General features: G+C 43.8%; 1 protein-coding gene across 2 annotated transcripts in view; it reads right to left on the reverse strand.

Moving 5' to 3' along the window:
- LOC147708367 (uncharacterized) overlaps nucleotides 1–20,078 on the reverse strand; it is a 493,742-nt gene that overhangs the window by 39,733 nt on the left and 433,931 nt on the right. The window contains exons 5-6 of one of the 2 annotated variants that reach the window (XM_086927091.1): nucleotides 8,506–8,616; nucleotides 308–406 (exon numbers count right to left, since the gene is read on the reverse strand). In XM_086927091.1, coding sequence (XP_086783217.1) covers nucleotides 308–406; nucleotides 8,506–8,616 — 210 coding nt within the window. The remainder of the gene's footprint in view (nucleotides 1–307; nucleotides 407–8,505; nucleotides 8,617–20,078) is intronic. The other variant, XM_086927092.1, reaches the window with a different exon arrangement.

Consider the following 20,078-nt stretch of genomic DNA (forward strand, 5'->3'; position numbering starts at 1 on the left):
ATGGGGTTATATTTCAGGCAGCTGTTCGGATGGAATGGGTACAGGGGTATTACTTGGATATTGTACTGCAAACATGAAATGTCCTACTGTACGAGGCAATTGATGGCATTGTGTTTGTATCTTGTTTATCTGATAGAAAAATCGTAATTAGACCCAAAAAAAAGACCACTTTAATTGAAAGAATCGAGTTTAATACCAAAAGATCTCAAATAGTCTCCAACCTTTCTTCAGTATCCAGCTCTCCATTGTTTCACAGCTTTGAAAACACTAACATACATTCATAAAAAGATATTGTGTGTGTCCTGACCTGGTAGCCCATTGGTATTTTCTCTTTTCTTATGATTTTGATTGTCCAAACAGCAGGTGGCTTCCTCTTCTTTAATGATGACTGAAATAACAGCATGATCTGTCATAAAAGGTTGAATAACATTTCAGTAAGTGCAATAGGATATACTGCTTGAGACAGTTGTTTCAGGAAAATAAGTCTTTGAGCAAATCCGTTACCTGGTAATAGGTCAGCAAAGGCCATTAGCAGGAGCAGACAGGGACTATGGCACCAACCTGCACTACTCTTTCAGGCAACATTTCTAAAGACAGCAGTAGCGATAGAAACAAATAGACTTCTTGTGTGGCTTGAATATATACTTTACTTCATTTAGTGGTCAAGATGTGAAACCATATGGTATGGACTGTATAGCATCCGTACAGCTTGCTCGAACGCCAGAGGCAATAGGTCTGACATCTGCTCTGGAAACAATATGTCTTTGAAAATAAAATAAGAGGTGATCAGAGACTAATCCCATTGAACAAATACTTTTTTCGGCTGAAATATCTTGTGTATGCCATTAGTGAAGAGAACTTCTATTTACTTATTTGACGATGGAATAACACAATCGTAAATAGCAGCGGACTCTACTGCACAGATACTCATTAAACGGCCATTATGTGGCCAAAGAGTCCACGCCGACAGACCATTTTTTGTGGGCAGAAACAGACCTCTACTGCTATTACAGAGAAGAATTGTAATGATCGTAGAGAAAAACAATTGCAAGGAAACACCTTTTTGCAGTTCAGTAAGTGGCACTGTGGCAGCTCTTGCATACAGCATGAAAGCGTTCAGATAATCAGTCATGCTAAGCTTTAATAAACAAAGATAAGAGCGGAACCCTGATGTCAATTTCGGAGCAGCTACAGTTGTTGGCCCTAACATCGGATCCTCTTTTCTCGTAAATAAGTGACAAAGACAGCCTGCGTAGCAAACTGTTCTATCTTAAACACACAGTGATAACTTTTACAAGCAAATCTGTATTTGTCGATATGCTGCTAACTAGCTCACAACTTTTCCTTACATTTGTATCCGTCACCTTTTCTTTTATTTGCACCTTTCCCACTCTTCTAAGTTTCATGTAATTGATAAATAAATGGCTGTGGTGCCTACGCTCAGATTTAGAAATAACACCCTTATCACTTTCATCACTTTCTTTTGGCTATCGAGTGGCTCAGCAAGTTAAGTGTTTGTTACTGACTTCTGACATGATTTGCAGGTCAGAAGTCACATGCTTGTATCCCGGCATTGCCAAATCACTCTTTTATCCTTCCATGTTTTAGCAATAAATTACCAGCAAATTGAGTAATAATAACACCTGTTTTTGGCAAAACTCTGCTGCGCAAAAATGCAGACAAACTATGTTTTATAGAGTTGCAGTAACTTGTTGTGCTTCAATTCAACAACACACCACAAAGCTTTTGCCCCGCAGGAAATATGGTGCTTTTGTCTCCCATCCGGTAACAGGGAACGCCGTGCACCATTTCTACACTTCAGGGCAGAAAATAAATGATAATTCAATAGCCAATCTTAACCGCTAATTACTGCCAGCTTTCACTAAAATCTTGTAGAAGGTTGAAGCGTCAAAACTGTCCAAGTTCCTCCAAGAAGCCAATGTTTTAGACAGGGCACAAGTCCTAAAAAAAGAAGTGGGGGGACTCTCCAAGGTAGGCGTGGTCAAAGGAAATGACATCACGACAGGAAGTGACATCACGACAGGAAGTGACATCACGACAGGAAGTGAAATCACATGTAAGGCAGAGCTATCATTTGCATATATTGCAAGATTTAACAATTGAAGCTGCTTGGTACTTAAGCCTGTGACTTAAGGTCCCTGTATGGAGGAATTAGCAGTTTACAGATAAATACAGACAGAAAACAATGTGTTTACTGTCTACTGTCTACATTTATTTGGTCATCTCCCGAATAGGCAGATTGCATAATGAGCCTCGGGAATAGAACTGCACAGTTTTTAACACTGCCCTCTGTTGTGCACAAGTCCAATAAGAGCCTAGTTGTCTCAGCCCCTCCAGGTGACTTCCTCTGGCCTAGGATATGTCATGGGTGTAGCCTGTAGTATGGTCATACCAAAACAAGCCAGTTGTGGCGCATAGATGCAACCCAGATTTTCAGGGAAATCTCAGCGTTTCCTTTTTAGGTCTGTCTTTCTATGAACATACCTGTGCTGCACTTCATTTAAGCATTGAGGTGTCCCACTCGCTTTGCGTTCTGCTAAAGGTTTCAAAGCTCTACCCGGGGCCGGTTCTAGGATTTGCGAGGCCCTGGGCTGAAAGGGCACGTGCGAGGCCCCCTCTAATTTACATAAGTGGCCCCTTGCAAGGAGACCCTTCACAGACACTGTGGGGGCCCCATTGTCCAGCATTTTGGCGCCCCCACAGTTTTAACTTTTACTCCACAAGCATTTCTCACACCTTCATAGGTGTGAGAATTGATTGTGGTCTAAAAGTTAAAACTGCAATAAGACTACTTGCACGAGAAAGACAAACTTTTAGCATGATCCCTCAGAGGGTGCATGAAGTATGTTTCTTAAGCTGTGGGTTTCCAGAGAGATGCCTCCTCTTTCTCTGAGGGTGGGAGACAAATAAATGAAACTGAAGTGGGAGATCTGCAACATGTCCTTGTCCTCTTCATAGAACACAATGGTCCTGTTGCAACAAGGTTGGCATGAGATAATTCGAAATCTCTGAGTCTCAGACTTGAAGTGAGACAAGTCAGTGAGAAATGCGGAGGAATGGCTGAGCAGGATCAAGCAATCAGGGGAATTGTAAGTGCGCTTCTCACCTGTGAGGGTCTCAAGGCGCTGGTGGGGGGAAGGGTGAGGGGGGGTGCAATCTGTCTAACCGAAGAGAGGATTATATATCAGCCTCTGTGGGATGTGATTATATACATTGGTTTTATATATTACGGTAGTTGAGATTTATACTGCAAAATGTGTCATATGTTTCTTCTGGCCTATTAAGAGTATATATATGGATTTAGAATTTCTACAGGAGTGTACATACTCTGTAAAAGGGATGAGTTGGGCACCTGCCAACACAGGAAATGTCCTACATCCGCCAAACCCCTTATAACATCCAAAGAGCAAAAATGACTACATTGCAGGCGGACCCACTACACAAGGACATGGCTACCAATGGTGCAGCAGGTGTAGTGACAATGGGGCTCAACGCTGTGAAGGAAACACTCCACATTATTATTATTATTTCTATGTTGGCATTAGGGTCCAGGCACCCTTGCTGGGCCACGACAACCATATCTGATGTCCAACTATTTCATTTAGCAACCTAGTACAGGTCAGAGTTGGATCCTTGGTTCTCTATACTCCTTGGACATACGTACCCGGTTCTAAACGTTGTCACTCGAATAATGCAAATCTGCTGCTGCACGTTTTCAACATAATTTCTGATTTACTGCATTGGTCACACAATCCGTCATCTGTTTAATAATCTGCAGACTTGAACAAAGAAAATGCGTCTAGCCGGGCAGTGGAAGGCCCTATGCAGATGTTGGCTGGTCGCCTTTCAGTTGCTTATTACTCTATTTAAATGGTACACTTGTACTAATTGTGTGAAGCATTTGCCCTAACAGTGTTAAAATGTAAAAAAAAATGCAAAATTATGAAATAACAGCATCACAAAATGTGCCACATTACCTTACATGATGTGCTTTTCTTGCAAATTGTTTTAGTCGAAAAAGTGTGGTTGACAATTGAAAACCCGCTGTCCCTGGATGACTCTTTATAAAGTGCGTCAAACAAGTCCAGAAAGGTTTACACACGCATCTCACAAAATATGCAGTGTAATCAACTATGTTTGAAAGATCTCATTTTTTTACGTTCATACGTGAGTAGGCCTTGTAGCCCAGTTTTGCTCTGACTTCTGGCTCTTGTATCGCTGTTTTTTATAATTAAATAAACAAGACTGCAAGGACCACAATGCAACAGAAGATCCTGGACTGAATAAACTACTCACGCACAGACCTTGAAAACTTCAGAACTCATGCTGTTTAAGGGCGCATGAAGGTTTTAAAAATAGGCTTCTGCGACAGCAAAGTAAATACAAATATACAAAGAATCTCAAAATGACAATACATTGTTTATTTCCTAAAATGCCACCTGTTGATTTCCCAGCAGTGGTTTAAATGGTGCACTCCTTGTTTAACTTGCTCCCTGCATTTGAGCAGCTCTGGCATAAGCCGCCTATAGATTGCCCTGAACCCTCTCTTTCTTTCCACCTGCTGTTTGAAGTGCATGTTTAACAGCTACTTGAACCCCTGTATTTCTTCCCAACCAGTTCAATATTCTGCATAGCGTCCACCGGCCCCTGCTGCGTGCAGAAGGAGATTCTACAATCGCTGTGTTGATATCTCCCTTGAGACAGTGTCTGTTTGTTTACACGGGCGAGGTGTTAAAAATGTAGCACTCTCACAGACAGTTTTATATTGATCTTGTCTGTGCAGTTTGGGTTCATCCTAGTGCTTTCATTGGACTACAGTGCGAGAGTATGGCAGGAGGCATGGTGTCTCTTTAACCCTCCCCCTCCCGCTACCAGTCCAGGGGGCGCTGGTCCTACCGCAGTTCGGAGGGGCTGGTCTGACTGGTGTTATTCACCAGTCTTTGAAGGTAGCCTGGGGGTGTGACCTTTGCTTGGTGCATTTCCAGCCTGCCTTTCACACCTCATTTAGGTTGATGAAGGGGATGGCAGGAGCCTGCCGCCCATCAGACTGGCACCGGCGCCGTGGAGAGCTGTGGCCACCCTTTGTCTGAACTGACACCTGAGGGGCTATTGATGCTGGCTGATGGGAGCACAGTAAGGTGTAAGGGAGTGGGGGCGACATACCGACTCAAAGTAATTTACAAACGAGGGAGGCGACTGTCTGCCGGGGGCGCGGAGGGGGGCTCATGGCCGGGAGAGGAGTCTCGAGCAGGGCAGGCAGCAGCTGAGGCCGGGAGTGGAGTCTCGAGTCTCGAGCAGGGAAGTCTGGAGTGGGAGGCGGAGGCAGGTCAGGCAGCAGGCAAGGATGGACGCGGTTTTGATGGAAAAGGGTGGACGGCATTTTGATTGAGCAGGGTGGACGGCGTCCACCCTGGAAAACCCTCGAAAATAAGTGGGGGGATGCCGTCCACCCGCGTGGTACCCCGACTCGTGCCCTGGTTTTAGATCAATGGCAAACAGGTCGAGGGGCTAAATCAGCCCTCCTGTTAGTATCACAAGAAATCCGTCAGATGCAAGATAATTGAGACACGGTGGCACTAACTATGTTAGACCTTTCAGCCGTGTTCAATATAATAGACCATGATATTTTGGTCGACCATCTGAGTGAGACTTGGCTGCAGAGACTCTGCCCTTGTGTGGTTTAAATCTTTACTGACAGACTGTGCTCAAATGCTATCTCTGGCAACATACCTCTGAGAGAAGGCACAGATTTAGTGTGGCATCCCCCCAAGCATACTCCTTCTATCCATTACTTTTCACTATTTATATCAGTCCCTGTCTCAACTGATCACATCCCTTGGGGGTAAGCCACTTTCATATAGTAACAAAACTCATATCAATACATTAGATCATTCGGACCCTATCTCAGTGCGAAGACTGAAGAAGGGTCTTATAGCCACTGAGTAACTGATAAACTCTAACCTACTAAAACTCAATACGGGTAAAACTGAGCTGCTCTTGGGAAAAGACCATGTACAATGGAAACACGAATAGTTGACAATAAAGTTGGGGACCACTCCAGCAGCTGATAAGAAAACTAAGGGGTAGGGAGTCACCATCACTGATTGCTTTCGTTGTGAACATATTTACTTAATTGCCAAATCAGGTTTCTTGATATTACGCATGCCTAGGATCGAAGAATTTTACTTTCATTCCAGCAATCAAACAGTCAACGGTGGTATCTACTCTGGTTTTATCTCAATTACACTATAGCAACAGTTATTCATTTGGGCCTCCCAGGATATTTACTATTCAAACTGCAGCTCATTCAGAATCGTGCTGTATAGCTGCTTTCACGCTGCACAAATTTGACCTGAGCTCTAATACATGCAGCTCTTTACATTGGCTCACTGTTGAACAATGTGTGCATATGAAGGCTTTTTGCATTTTACACAGGATATTCTATGATCTAATCCAGTCTGACCTAAAGAGTCCCTTGATGCAATACATCCCAACCTCTTCTCTACTCTCAAACCACTATCTCCTGTTCACCATTGCTCGCGAGAGAAAAAAGGCTGCACTGGGAATGGTCTTTTAGACATCAGACTCCTAAGCTACGGAATGATCTCCCTTTGAGCATTGCAGCCCTGAACAACCACCTGTCCTGTAGCAATGGAAACGTTCCTATTCAGTTAAGTCTTACTTCTGTTAGATACTCTTAGCTGTTTAAGCACCAGGAAAACCTATGAGGGTTAGTGCACGACACACACACACACACAACACATACACCTCCTCATGGGCAGAGCTGGGAGCCAAAACCAGCATACACCAATAATGTAACCCCAGTCTGTTGAAGTGCGATACAAATTATTTTCAGATTGCATCTAAATTAAGCCAGACTGCTTTGTGCCAAGCTACCAGATTGTTAAGCACAGGTTAATTTGGGGTTTGATTGTTACTTCACCCAGACCGAAATAGTGTTTTCTGCTTCTGTAGGGTTCCACCCCCCTCAAATATTAACCCAAATCCCAACAATGATGCTACATTGTAATGTGATTTAAATTGGAAATATGGGCCATATGATGTAGGAAAGAGATCCAGGATAATGACACGCAAGAATGCACGAAAATCTAGGGAAATATACCTGTGATTCGCGGCTTGTTACAATGCCGAGTAGCAATGTACAACACAATTGTTTTCTCAGTAACAAAGCAGGCCACACAGAAAGCATGCAAACGTCTGTGACACAACAGAGGCAGTGGTTATCCAATATAATGGGCTCCCCTGGAATAAATTACAAAATAATTCTGACACATGAAATAGCACCCATTTTAAATTCTGACAAAAGGGCTATTCATGATGTTGTGACACGGCACAGCCAAGGAAACAAAATACTATTGCAAGTGGTGCTATGATCACAGCTTCACTGAGGCTCCTACTAAAACGTTCTCTACTTGTTGCCGTGGCTGCTGAAGTCCTGGGTTCTGCTCCACCTCACTGGCCTTGTAAGGGCTGCATTGCAGCCTACAGTACAGCATTATCATGTTCTGCTCTACCTCACCATGGTAGCTCATGTGACATACTTGCTACACCAATATCATTTATTTTTAATTCAAGTGTCCAGGGGCTCAGCTGATGCACTTGCCTGACCAATTATTTATTTACGCAAAGTACAATTACCCTCACTAACAGTGCGAGTCCAAACATGATCATCACTATTGCCACTACCATCACCTGCATTATCACCACAATTACCATCACCATTACAGCCACTACAACCCTTGCCAAATTAGCATTAACACCTGCACCGTTGCCACCACCTCACAACCACTACTACCCCCACAGCAACACACGTGTGTATTTCTTTATGTGAGATCGTTATGTGTTTGATAGAAGTGTGTGTGTGGCTAACATGCTCACCACCTCGAGTGGCTCTCAGAACACCTGCTGCCAGGAAACACTTAAAATGGAAACAAAGAGGTACAAAACAACCACACAGTACCAAGCCTTCTACATTTATGCACCCTGGATAAGGGGGGCATCACTGCATCAGTGAAGAATTAAGACAGTCCCAAACCAGCTCAAATGTAGGAAAAATATTCTTTAAAGAACACTACATTATAATTAGGTAATGGTCCACCTCCATTTTCTCACTGACAGTATCTTTGCTTCTGACCCCGTACAACTCTCCCCTGCCCTTTGGCTATGTTCGGTCTATAAAAATATCACACAAACACATAAAAGAGAAAGGGTTATGTGGGCATGTGTGTGCAAGACATTGTGTGTACCCCCAGTAATAAAACAAGCCTTGGCACAACCAACAGACCTGGCTGGAATAGGTTGAACTCATGCAAACAGCATTTGTGAAATCCAGTACTTGATTGTTAACAAACAGAAGCCACAACTACTGGCTTTGCCAATGTTTGTCTTTATTGTAAAGGAGAAGAGGAAGCCATATGCTTTCAATCTAAACGGAAAGACACCTCAATAATCTACTTGACATACCTGATAATGCACTGGTGCTGTTTTCTCCACCTTCTGTTTGGCTAAGATTCATCAAAGAGCTGTCAGACTCATCCTTTTTCTTCAAAGCAAGGTCAGTATTTCGAAGTCCTGCTAATTAAGGGATATGTTTACAATTTAAATGGAATAAGAACATATTTAAGAGCAACATCTCGTAGATGGGTTAGTAAACATTTTTCAAACTTAATAATATAGTGTTTGTGGGTCCATACATATTTCACACTGATTCTCTTATTTTAGGCTCTTCTCATATTTATATTTATCAACATTATATTTAAAATTCTTTCCAGCTTAATCCATAGTTTGCATTTAATGCTAGATGTGCATTATGTTGATAGAATACCTCAGTTGTTCAAACTTTGGACTCACCTGTTGTGACAGTCTTATTTTTATCGTGGAAGGACCGTGCAATGGTAGCTGCAGTTCTAATGAATACGTGCTCCCCCCATTGGGTTCTGAAAGCTTGTAAAATGCACTGCTAGATCGACTGTTTACGCTGTAGAATAGCAATTAGTAGCCGGTAAACTTATTAGTCATTCTCTTTTATGTTATCTCACTAATACATCCTGTCTCTGCGAACAGCTAACCATAAAGAGAAACTGACGGAGGCACCATTTCTACAAAGCAATCTTCACATAAGTTGGAGACTTAGATGCTACAAGAGATGCAGTTCTTTTCCCTCCTAATTTTGCTGCCCACGTAGGATTTCGAATAACACTGAATCTTTCACATGTCTGTATTCTCTATTTGCCGAAAGCCTTAATGGCACTGACTCTGTTTCGGCTTACTTTTAAAACCCATCAACTATTCAACTGATCTACAACTCAGTTGTTGTGGGCCTTTTTGCTTAATAAACTGATTTTTGTGCTATGTTAGGATGTATCTTACCTTAGAGACACATTGCCTCATGAAATTGAGGTTTAATACTGTCTCCGATTTTGGGAATTGTGGGCGTTCTGACTGAGGTCAATTTTTGGGAGTAATGATTTTGGAATTCCCCGTGCCCACAAGACAGACCTGTATCTTAAAACAACTCCATGTTGCTTTGTAGAACAGGCTTGTCAGTTACCGGACGGGAAAATGCCAGAAGTGTGGGAATGTTGATTACCGCAATATTTTAAGGCATGATGCCTTAATAAAATCTGTTACATGCTATTGAAACCGTGTATATGCGAGTCAAGAGTCCCCAAATAAAATGCTAAAAGATTTGTGTAAAATTTAATCACTACTATGGTTTGGATTAACCTCATATCTGGTGGTCTAAACACCAGGAGCACAGTGTGGGGTAAGATGAATGGATGTGCGCGCCTACTTTAGGTTTATTAAACCACTTTGTACAAATGCATAATGGTTTCTTATTACTTTAACTGCATTGATGAAAGATGGCGTTTTCATATTACAACTGTATAATAATGACTAGTTGTACGACAATTATCCAATCACTTGCAATGCTAGGTTTTACTGGGGGAGAGGATGTAGCCTAACGGCTAGGGCGTCCGATCTCAAATTTGGGGAACCGGGTTCAAGTCTCTGCAATGACACTCAACATCCTGTGATTCTGGGCAAATTACTTAATCTCCCCGTGCCTAACAAAAATGGAATGTGTCCTTGTGTAACACAACTGGTGCTCGTGTAAAGCGCTCTGATACCTCAGACATTACGCTACGGCAAATTGGAGCTGACTCGTTTACGAACACACAACTAAACCGTCGATTTCTGAAGGCTACACATGTTGGAAAACCTGTTTAAAACACAAACGGCACCGACTAAAGCTGAGCCGCTAGTTGATAGCTGTACCATCATCCAAAACCTGTTCTAATCACAGCGACAGGTTTACATTTTTAATCTTTATCAAAGCACTCAGAACTGATATACCTGCCAAACAGAAGTTACAGGTTACAGTCCATCACTAAACCTTTTGGAGCTACAGTCAACTTTTTGTCCTGAAGATGGTCTGACGGTTTTACTTCCTTGACAGACCGAAACGTCGACTAGAGCATCTTTCTCTGTATAACATTGATTGTTTTAAATGACATAGAGAAGATGTCAACATAGTATATTGTGTAGGCCAATTGATGTCACCTTACAAACTATGTTTTGTTGCTATTTCCCTGATAAATTTTAAAGTATATATATATTAAATATATTAATGTTTTTTTGAAAGATATTTTGTTGCCCCGTGTATGATTCACTGTTCATTTTTAATTGAGAATTGTTATTACATTCAATTACTCTGTTGATTGACTCTGCTTTCCACCACTGTAGAGGGTGTGATCTCAAATAGCTTTATTGTCCAAATAACTTCAAACGATCTAGACAAACAAAATCCCTTGTAGGCAATCCCTCCTTACTTTGAAAACTGATACCTCAGGGTCAAGTTCGGCAATATAAAAATTACGAAGAAAAAAAAATACTTTGGAAAACTGAAAACCACCACCATTTTGTTTTTAAAGGCATTGTGTGCTTGGTCACTGAAGGAAAACCACTATTACATTTGCAGTCCTGCATACGCATTCACGCAGCCCAGCACAACATTACAGAGTGCTAAATGCATCCTCCACTCTGTTGGTGTAGCAGCATACTATGCAACTAGAAAGTGACCAAACTTTCTCTTTTTCTCATTGGACCCCTACACTCTTAACACAGCAAAACAAAGGTAGGGATCATTGTATGTGTTATATATACTGTTAAACAATAGGAGAAATATCAATTGGAATAGAACTGATTTGTCACTCTTCTAGTCTAGGTCCATCAATGCCTCTCCCTCTGCAGTCATTTTTGCAAACCCCACTATCCCCAACTGATCATATTATCTTCCAAGAACAGTTCGTTGAAACCCTATCCTTTACTTTACACTCCAAGTAAAGGCTCTTAAGTACATTGATCACTCCTACCTCATGCTATGATACAGAATTCTAAGAATCCAAACCAGCTCTCTAATCTATTGTAAAGAAAAAGGAGGCATTTATTAACCTGGGTATATGATCTCTAAGAAAGTCTTATAAAACACATGCAAATACAAAAGTAGGCCTGAGAAGAAAAGAATTGGAAGCAACTGAATTTAACCATTCCCTAGGGTCATAAAGCACTCTGGAATTTCAGGATACTTGGCTCATTTACTATTACTTGCAGTCTTTAAATCCATATTACCCTGATGATTTTCCGATCTTGACGCCTATAAGATAGAAGTGAATTTGTTTTAGTGAGTGGTACGAAGAATAGACTTCTGGTATTCAAGCTGAATGAGGCACTGATAACACTATTGGCCCAGGATAATGGGAAAGGCCCATGTTTGATGGATCATGGTTTGACCTTCATCTATATACTAATATAATAAAGAGAGAGGCCAAACCTTTGAGGCGGGTAATCTCAGGAACCACAGCACCAATCACAACAGCCAATACAGCGTTGGAAAGACCAGTTGCAGCAGAAGGACATAGGCTATGCAGACGCCCATCATATACATTTAAAAGGTAAAAGAACTGTGCCAGCAAAGTAGTCCCTTGTGGGCGTGTCTGCGTTGTGCTGTGGGCGTGTGCTGGGGGGCGTGACAAACGCTGGGGGCGTGTGGTACGTACCGCCCTTCATGCCATGTCTCATATCGTGTGCTAATCTCACTCTGCTCCCTTTAAATACCCCTGCACCCCATAATCATAACCCACCCTTACTCCTTAAAATACCCCAACACCCTTAAACACTAACCCATCTTAACCCTATAAATATACCCTGTACCCCAAAACCCAAACCTATCCCTAAACCCTAAAAATACCCCTGTACCCCAAAACCCAAACCTAGCCCTGAACCCTATAAATACCCCTGTACCTCAAAACCCAAACCTACCCCTGAACCCTAAAAATACCCCTGTACCCCAAAACCCAATCCTAGCCCTGAACCCTTAAAATACCCCTGTACCCCAAAACCCAAACCTACCCCTGAACCCTAAAAATACCCCTGTACCCCAAAGCCCAAACCAAGCCCTGAACCCTAAAAATAACCCTGTACCCCAAAACCCAAACCTACCCCTGAACCCTAAAATACCCCTGTACCCCCAAACCTAGCCCTGAACCCTAAAAATACCCCTTACCCCAAAACCCAAACCTCGCCCTGAACCCTAAAACTACACCTATACCCCAAAACCCATACCTATCCATAAACCCTAAAACTACCCCTGTACCCCATAACCCAAAACTATATCTGAACCCTTAAAATACCCAAACACCCCAAAACATATACCTCAGTACCCCAAAACATATACCCCTATACCCATACTTACCTTATCCAAACATTAAAAAAAACATGATTTTTCCATTCATGCATTTACAACGAATTTCGTAGTAAAATGTATGCATGGTAAAAGCATATAAAATGTAATGCCATGTGTTATAATGGCATTGCGGAGTCATGGTACTTTCGTAATAAAAGTATGTGGAGTGATGGTATGCGGAAAGAAAGTTTCGGAATAATGGGTGTTTACCCTCCCCCGGTAAGTACATTGGTGGCACGGCGGCCCACATCTCCAGCAACATACTCATATTTTTCACCAACCATTTGAAAAATGCACAGGTCTCTCTCATTGATGGCCAGCACCGACATACACTTTTAGACACACCTCCCGCCACAAGTTCTAGAATTGCGAACTTTAGAGCTGGGGAGCTACGTTTAAATCTCGGCATCAGCTCAACATCCTGTGATTCCAGGCAAATCGCTTTGTCTCCCCGTGCCTACCACAAATGAATGTGTTCTTCTGTAATGTAAATTGTGGTCATGCCATGTTGTCGAGTTTGCGCTATATAATATTGCAAGGAAAAATAAATTAGGGAAACTCGAGTTCACACACTACTGAACGCGCACTCTTAAGTGCATCAGCAGTGCACTGTGAATCGGAGCGTTTCAAAGGCCTGTCACAGATAAGAAATGCTATCAAAACAAAATCCTACAAAACAATATACTACTGGCCGGCAGCAATTCATACCCGGACAACGTCGGGACGGGCTGCTAGTAGGGTTATAAATACGGTGGCACAGTGAGTCTCTCCTTCATTACACATGGGTTGCTGCTGTAGATAGTCCTAGACTAGCTACAGAGTTCATGTGATCTTATTACTCTTTTATTTCATTTAACCCCATCCAGATAATGTGTGAAAAGATCGTGCAAGATTAGAATGGACTGCAGATCTGGTATTATTCACAGGTAAAAGAAAGGTAATGTGTTCCTTGCTTTGTTCTACGCCTAACAAAGTACAGAGTGGAGAAGTGTGGCTCAATGATTAGAGCGGCAGACCCTGATGCAGAGGTCTATCCCGGGACCAGGGTTCAATTCCCTGCCTCGGCGGGTCTTGGGCTCAAAATTCCACGTACCTGATAATTCTTGCCTCGGTGCCTATTCCAATCATGGAGTCCCACTCTGCAACTCTGGGCAATAGCTTGCTTAATCTCCACAACAGCCCCCACAACGTTAAGGATGCCTGGCCTCCACCTTAGGGGTGCCCAGGAGTGGACGCCTCAAAGGGAAAGCCAGGATGGGTTCCACAGCGGTATTCGTACAAGCGCCTTGAGACCCTTGCTGGTGAGTAGTGTGCTATACAAGTATCAATTTACATTTTACATTTATATTTCTGACAGGCTCCATTTTTAGTACTTTTTGATACAAAATGTGCCATTGAAAGCATACTGAGGGTAAAAATGTGTTTGGTGCTAGCTGAAATGGTTATCTAATATATGTAACTAATTTATTTAATCGCGCCATAAAAAGAAATATTCAAGAATCAGATAGGGCTCAAAGAGTGAACTAACCAATGAAGTTCCCATCCCTCAAACAATATTTCAATCTAATATATTGTGTGCTTACACACTCGAAAGGGTACTCACATTTGACTATCCGGGGGTCAAAAGGAGCAATGTCCTTAAAAGGCATATGCAAAATACCCAAAGTAGGGCAGTCCTCACCCATGAGAGATATCTGGAGAAGTCTCACTGACGTGCTATCTTTCCAACATTCAAAGTTTACCACCCCAAACCTAATGCCACAAAATATGTGGTACAGAGTGTTTGAGGTCACACACGTTGCATCAAGATTTCCAAGAAGTGAGAATTATTTTTTACGTTTGTTTTTAAAATTTCCAGATAGTGTCCTCTAAATGATTTTTACACCTGACCTTGGCAATGATGAAATTATGGGAAATAGTAAGTGAAGACACATTTGAATTGGGTCTAGAGAATGGTCAGCCCCTGTGCTTGCACCACGAAGAAACAAGCTTGAGTTGAAGACATGCAAATTACCATGGTTTTGCCATATGTATTAAAATACCTGTGTTTTAGGCCAATGTATGAGAACGGTGGATCTGCTCAAACACTGACTCACACTTTGACCAGGGACTGGGGTACTTAGGAAATGGGAATGCTTCTGCTGGGATAAGGCTGTTTCTAACGTCACAGGAAGCTGAGTCATGATTTCCTTCTTGCAAATCAACCAAATAAAAATACATAGAGAGAAACCTGACGGAAGAAAAAAGAGTTCTATGGGCAGGATATCAAGTCATATACTTACTACAGAAGGAAGAATGGACAATGAAGTGAGTTGGGAGATCGGAGAGTGGAATGGTGTGAGGATGAAAAGAGTGAAGAGAGGAGACAGAGGGGACAGGAGGAGTTTCAGAGAGAGGATGGAACTGCACAGGAGGGGATATGAGAGGGAGAGGAGCTGGGAAGGTAAACAGCGGGGTTAGATTCGGACCAAGAGGAGAGTAAGGATTGGAGAATGAGGTTGTAACATAGGAGGACAGGGAAAAGGGAGATAACAAGCATTTGCAATGCAATAGGTCTCACATTAGTTAAATGGAGAACTATTGGCTTTGCAAATGGGAAAGAAATGTGCAGGCCGCCTGGTTTTGTTTTGAAATGTATTGACTCTTGTAGCAATCGCGGCACGCCTTAGATTTATATGTTAAACACTGAGGGGTGGTGGGTTGCCATTGCTATAAAAGTTACTAAATAGAAAGAAAGTTTGCGGCTGACGTATTTTTTTTCTATTTATTTACTATTGTAGCAATACGCCGCGCTTTAGCTTAATATGTGTAAAGTAAAGCAATGCGTGCCGTGATTGCTATAAAAGTACATCAACGGAAAACAAGGCACCTTCCTCCCGCCTTTGTTTTTCTATTTATTGACTTTTGAAGCAATGACGGCATGTCGTGCTTTGGCTTTAGATGTTTAAAGTTAAAGGGTGGCGTGCCGCCATTGCCACAAAAGTCACGAAATAGAATATAAAAGTTGTGCGCGGCCATATTTATTTTTTATTTATTTACTTTTGTACCGATCGCAGCAGATAATAGGTGGCATTGATGCATCATATTAAAAATTCATTTTTTGCTTTGGTCACGTCAGGTTTCTGCCGCAAAACAAATTTGCTGAAAGGTGTTGTTACGCAAGCTCCCAAGTTAAAGATAGGAAAGTAGACCTTATTTGGGTATGCCATGGTGAGTGTTAGGAAATCTCAGGCTGGGTTGTGAAGTTGAAGCAATGAAAGGGAGGAGGCATTGGAGCAGGGGCAACTTTGAGTTGAGGATTTTCTGGATGTATAAGGTGTAAGCCTGAAGCCATGGGAGCAGGTTGAGTTCAGGACGCAAAAACACCTCTACGTGAACCATCCCCCTGTGAAAACAAAAAATCACACACACCCCAGCAGATGTCAGAATGCAATTTAAAAAAGCCTAGCAACCTGCATTGCCGAGGGTGGAAGAGTGGGAATAACATTCGCCTCTGCCTAAACAAGCACCACACTCTTTATTCCCATTCAGTCACCCTGCTTCAGCCAGGACACCGGGGGGCAAACTTCCAGAGAGAGCTACAAGAGAGAACAGCACAGTCAGTCAGTATTGACAACTGTGGTTAAAGCGGCGCTAGGGACAAGATGGACAAGTGGAGCTGGCCGCTACAGGCCGGGATGCTCTCGGTCACAAACGGGGCCACTGATAATGCTTCAGGGCGAAGCCCAGTCAATCAGACCGAAGTCGGCAAGTGTAGAAAACAGCCTACATCCCAGAATAGCCAACATATTATCTGCATATTGTGCCATCATAAGGAGGGTTGCTGACTCCAGAAACCTACCGTTGCCATCCACCAACATCGAAAGGGTCAGTGACATTGACCGAGCAAGACACATTGCGAGGCCTGTATTCGTGGTGCATCCGGGAGCTAGAGATGAGTGCTAATGTCGGTAACGCGGAGGAAACAGATTGCCCCCCACGTGGCAACACCGGAACAAAGTGCCTCATCATCGGTTGCAAACAGCGGGAACAGGGTCCCATTGGACAGGAACAGGTCCTATAAGAGAGGACTCACCGGAGTGCCCGCGGTGTGGCGAGAAAAATGAGAAACAGCTATGTGGAGGTTTTTTAAGGCAGCCGGCATTGAAACTACAATGTAGCAGCCAGTGTGATCTGAGCGGCCAGAAGGAGAGCCCAAGCCACATCAGAAGGTAACCCAGGAGCAGAGGAGGCCTGCCCTGCTAGGGCCCGGGCAAGCAGGCCTCCTGGGACATAGAGCGGCTGTGCAACATCTCCCCGGTGCGCCCATGACAATCCGCTCCGCACCGACTCCAGATGCAGGCAGGGCTCGATAGTCCCACATCCGACTACTGAGTGGAAAAAAGAGCCGGAGGACCCTGCTAGTGCCAGCAAAGCGGCCCGCGCAGGGTATGGAGGAAAGGCAGTATCGATCTGAGGGAGAGCCATAGAGTTATTAACAAGCTGTCACCGTGGAGCCGACGGGGGAGGGACAGTGAAAGCAGCATGCGATGCACGCTGTGTAAGGTCAGCTCCATGACAGGAGATGTGCACGCCAAGGCAAAGCAGCGCATGCGCTGCGTTCGCTAGGCGAAATCTAAAAAGCGGCAGTGAACTACGCCCACGAATGGTGTGCGCGCGCTCGCCACAGCAAAACATGTGGGTTCAATTATCGCGCCCGTGTCTGGGCACGATAATTGAAACCACATGGCCGGCAGTGTGTGTAATAGACACCAATAGGCCATGGGCGGAGCAATGCCCCCGCCTTTGGCCTATTGCGTGCTCTCTTTGTAAAAAACACGCACACAAAGCCCAATAGCGGAAGCCAAAAGGAAAAGCACAGGCACAAGCGTGTGCGATTCCTGGCTCCGTTTTCAAACCCCCTACAAAAGTCTCTCGCTGCGCGCAGTGCTGCGCACTGCACCACTAGGCGCGAGACCTACAAACCTGGGGGAGACAGAGTAGGATGTCATCTGACATGCCAATATCGGACCGAGCAAACGTCCGGTGTCAGGATTCAAATTCCCAGACACCACAACCATAAAAAGGGGCAGTGGCTTGAGGCACGTAATCTTGAAACTTATGCATAGGGTTCGGATCATTCGCATTGATGATGACTGAGAGGCAGTAACACAAAACATTCCCAAGGTACTGTGGTTCTTGATAGGACTTAAAGGGGAATTATGGGTGAGCGATCTCCATTTTTTCTCTCAAAAAGAAAACAACAGTGATCGCAATTGCTTTGACGTCTGTCTCCAAAATGTTTTTTTATTTATTATTTTATTTATAACTCGTTGCCAGTGTACAAAGCATAAACATGACATCAAAGTGTGACAATCATATATTGCGATCAGATTTACATAGCAGGTATATGCGGCGCGGTCCGGTGCAATGGGCTAAGCCTATTACATTCTTGTAACATATGGAATGTACTGCAGGCTAATGTTAGCAGTCTTGCCCTACGTCTCCATACACGTTAATATATAGAGGGCCTGCAGACCCCCAACATACATCTCTATTAGTTAAAGCATTAAACTCACAAAGCAGTGTGCTCAACTATAGAAGAGTTCCACCCTGGTGGGAGAGGCCAGGTTTCGCCGCAAAAGGTAAGAGGTATAAGGCTCCCATATATCTCTAGGACGGGATCTCTGCTGCATAAGCTCCCATAACGGAGAAGTTGTTCATGACAGTGTGAAATGTCAGTGAACCACGTTTCAATTGTTAGGGCCCCCTCGACCTGCCCCAGTGCATTGCAACTGTGCGTTTAGCTAGTAGGAGCATCATAGCTGCTAGTCTGCAAGAACCATGTACCTCTTTCACATACCCAAGCAGCACAGTTACTGGAGATAAAGGGATGGGCATATCAATGACTTCCCTCAGTGTGGAACACCTCGGTCCAAAAGATTACGACCTAGAGTTCCAAGCTAGATGCATGAAAGCATTGTGGGGCGAGCGCTTCAGCGTCAGCAGCATGAGTCAGTGACAAGCCCCATCCACAGCAACTATGAATGTACGGTATAACCAATGCAGTAATTTGAAATGTATCAGGTGGAGCCGATAGTTATGGGGATAACATTTCAAGTTGGCTGCAGCAGAAAGTCCACTGGGCATCAGTCAAAGGAGTATCAAGATCAGAGGTCAAAGCTTCACGAGCCTTTAGGACAAGTGCCTGAGAGGGCTGCTGCTTGTGGAGGAAGAGGCGTGTTTTTAGCTTATGCTGTGATGTGTTGGTTTAGGCCCCTGAGGTGAAACAGGGAAAGTCTTGTGAATCGTGCAATAGGTGGCTCACAGCTGAAAATATAGTAGAGTGTCTAACAGCGTGGGGGCAAATGAAGATGTGGCCGCAGGGGGAGGGATGAAGTGGTTATCGGGGTAAAGATCTGCAAAGGTATGGATACCCAGTCTGTTTGCCCGACCTATCGCCCCTTTGTCGTGTAGTGGCAGGGGTAAAGGGTGGTTGGCTACAGGGAGAACAGGAGCATGTAGCATTGGGGTACAAGCACGCCTACAGAGCCTGTCCCACACCCAACGCAAGCATTGTGTGTTGTCAATCTCAGACCTAGCGGCCTTTTAGGGCAGGCATAAAGCTGTGGTGGGTGGCCAAGGGGAAGTACTGTCTAGTTAAATTGTCACATGTGGTTGAAATGGTGTGGGGTGAACCCAATAGTGTAAATATTAGGCCCATGTGCATAGGGCATAGAGATGCATGTCTGGGGCGCTTGATGCCCCCCTGTGACTGCAGCAGAGGGAGTAGCTCATATGGAGCCCGGGGTTGTCATCAAGCCCATATCAATGTAATTAAGTTGTCCGTATTTGTTTGAAAAACTAGCTGTGAGGGGCATTGGAATGTTATGAATAGATAGAGGAATTTGGGAAGAATTACCATTTTGGCCAAGGCGATACGGCTGGCCATAGACAATGGTAACCTGGACCATACTGGAATGGGGTCTTCTAACCAGTCTATCGCCCACCCCTAGTTAGCCCGGCCCAGTTCTTCAGGGACCCTGCTGATCTAGGTGCCCAAATAGTTGGTTGAGCCGAAGGCCGATTTCAATGGGTATTCTATCGTAAAGGGCAGGGTGGTCTCTGTCAAAGGAAAGAGAACAGATTTGGCCAAGTTCACTTGTATGCCAGGAATAGCCCCTGAACTTCACCATCTCCTGTGTTAAGGTGGCCAAGTTGGTCTGCGGGTTCCGCACATAAAGAGTAATGTCATCCGAATAGAGCTATTCAATTAGACCTTGAGATGTAAAGCCAATGCCACTGCCCGCAT

Source organism: Lissotriton vulgaris, chromosome 6 (assembly GCF_964263255.1).
Source record: "Lissotriton vulgaris chromosome 6, aLisVul1.2, whole genome shotgun sequence".
NCBI lineage: Eukaryota > Metazoa > Chordata > Amphibia > Caudata > Salamandridae > Lissotriton > Lissotriton vulgaris.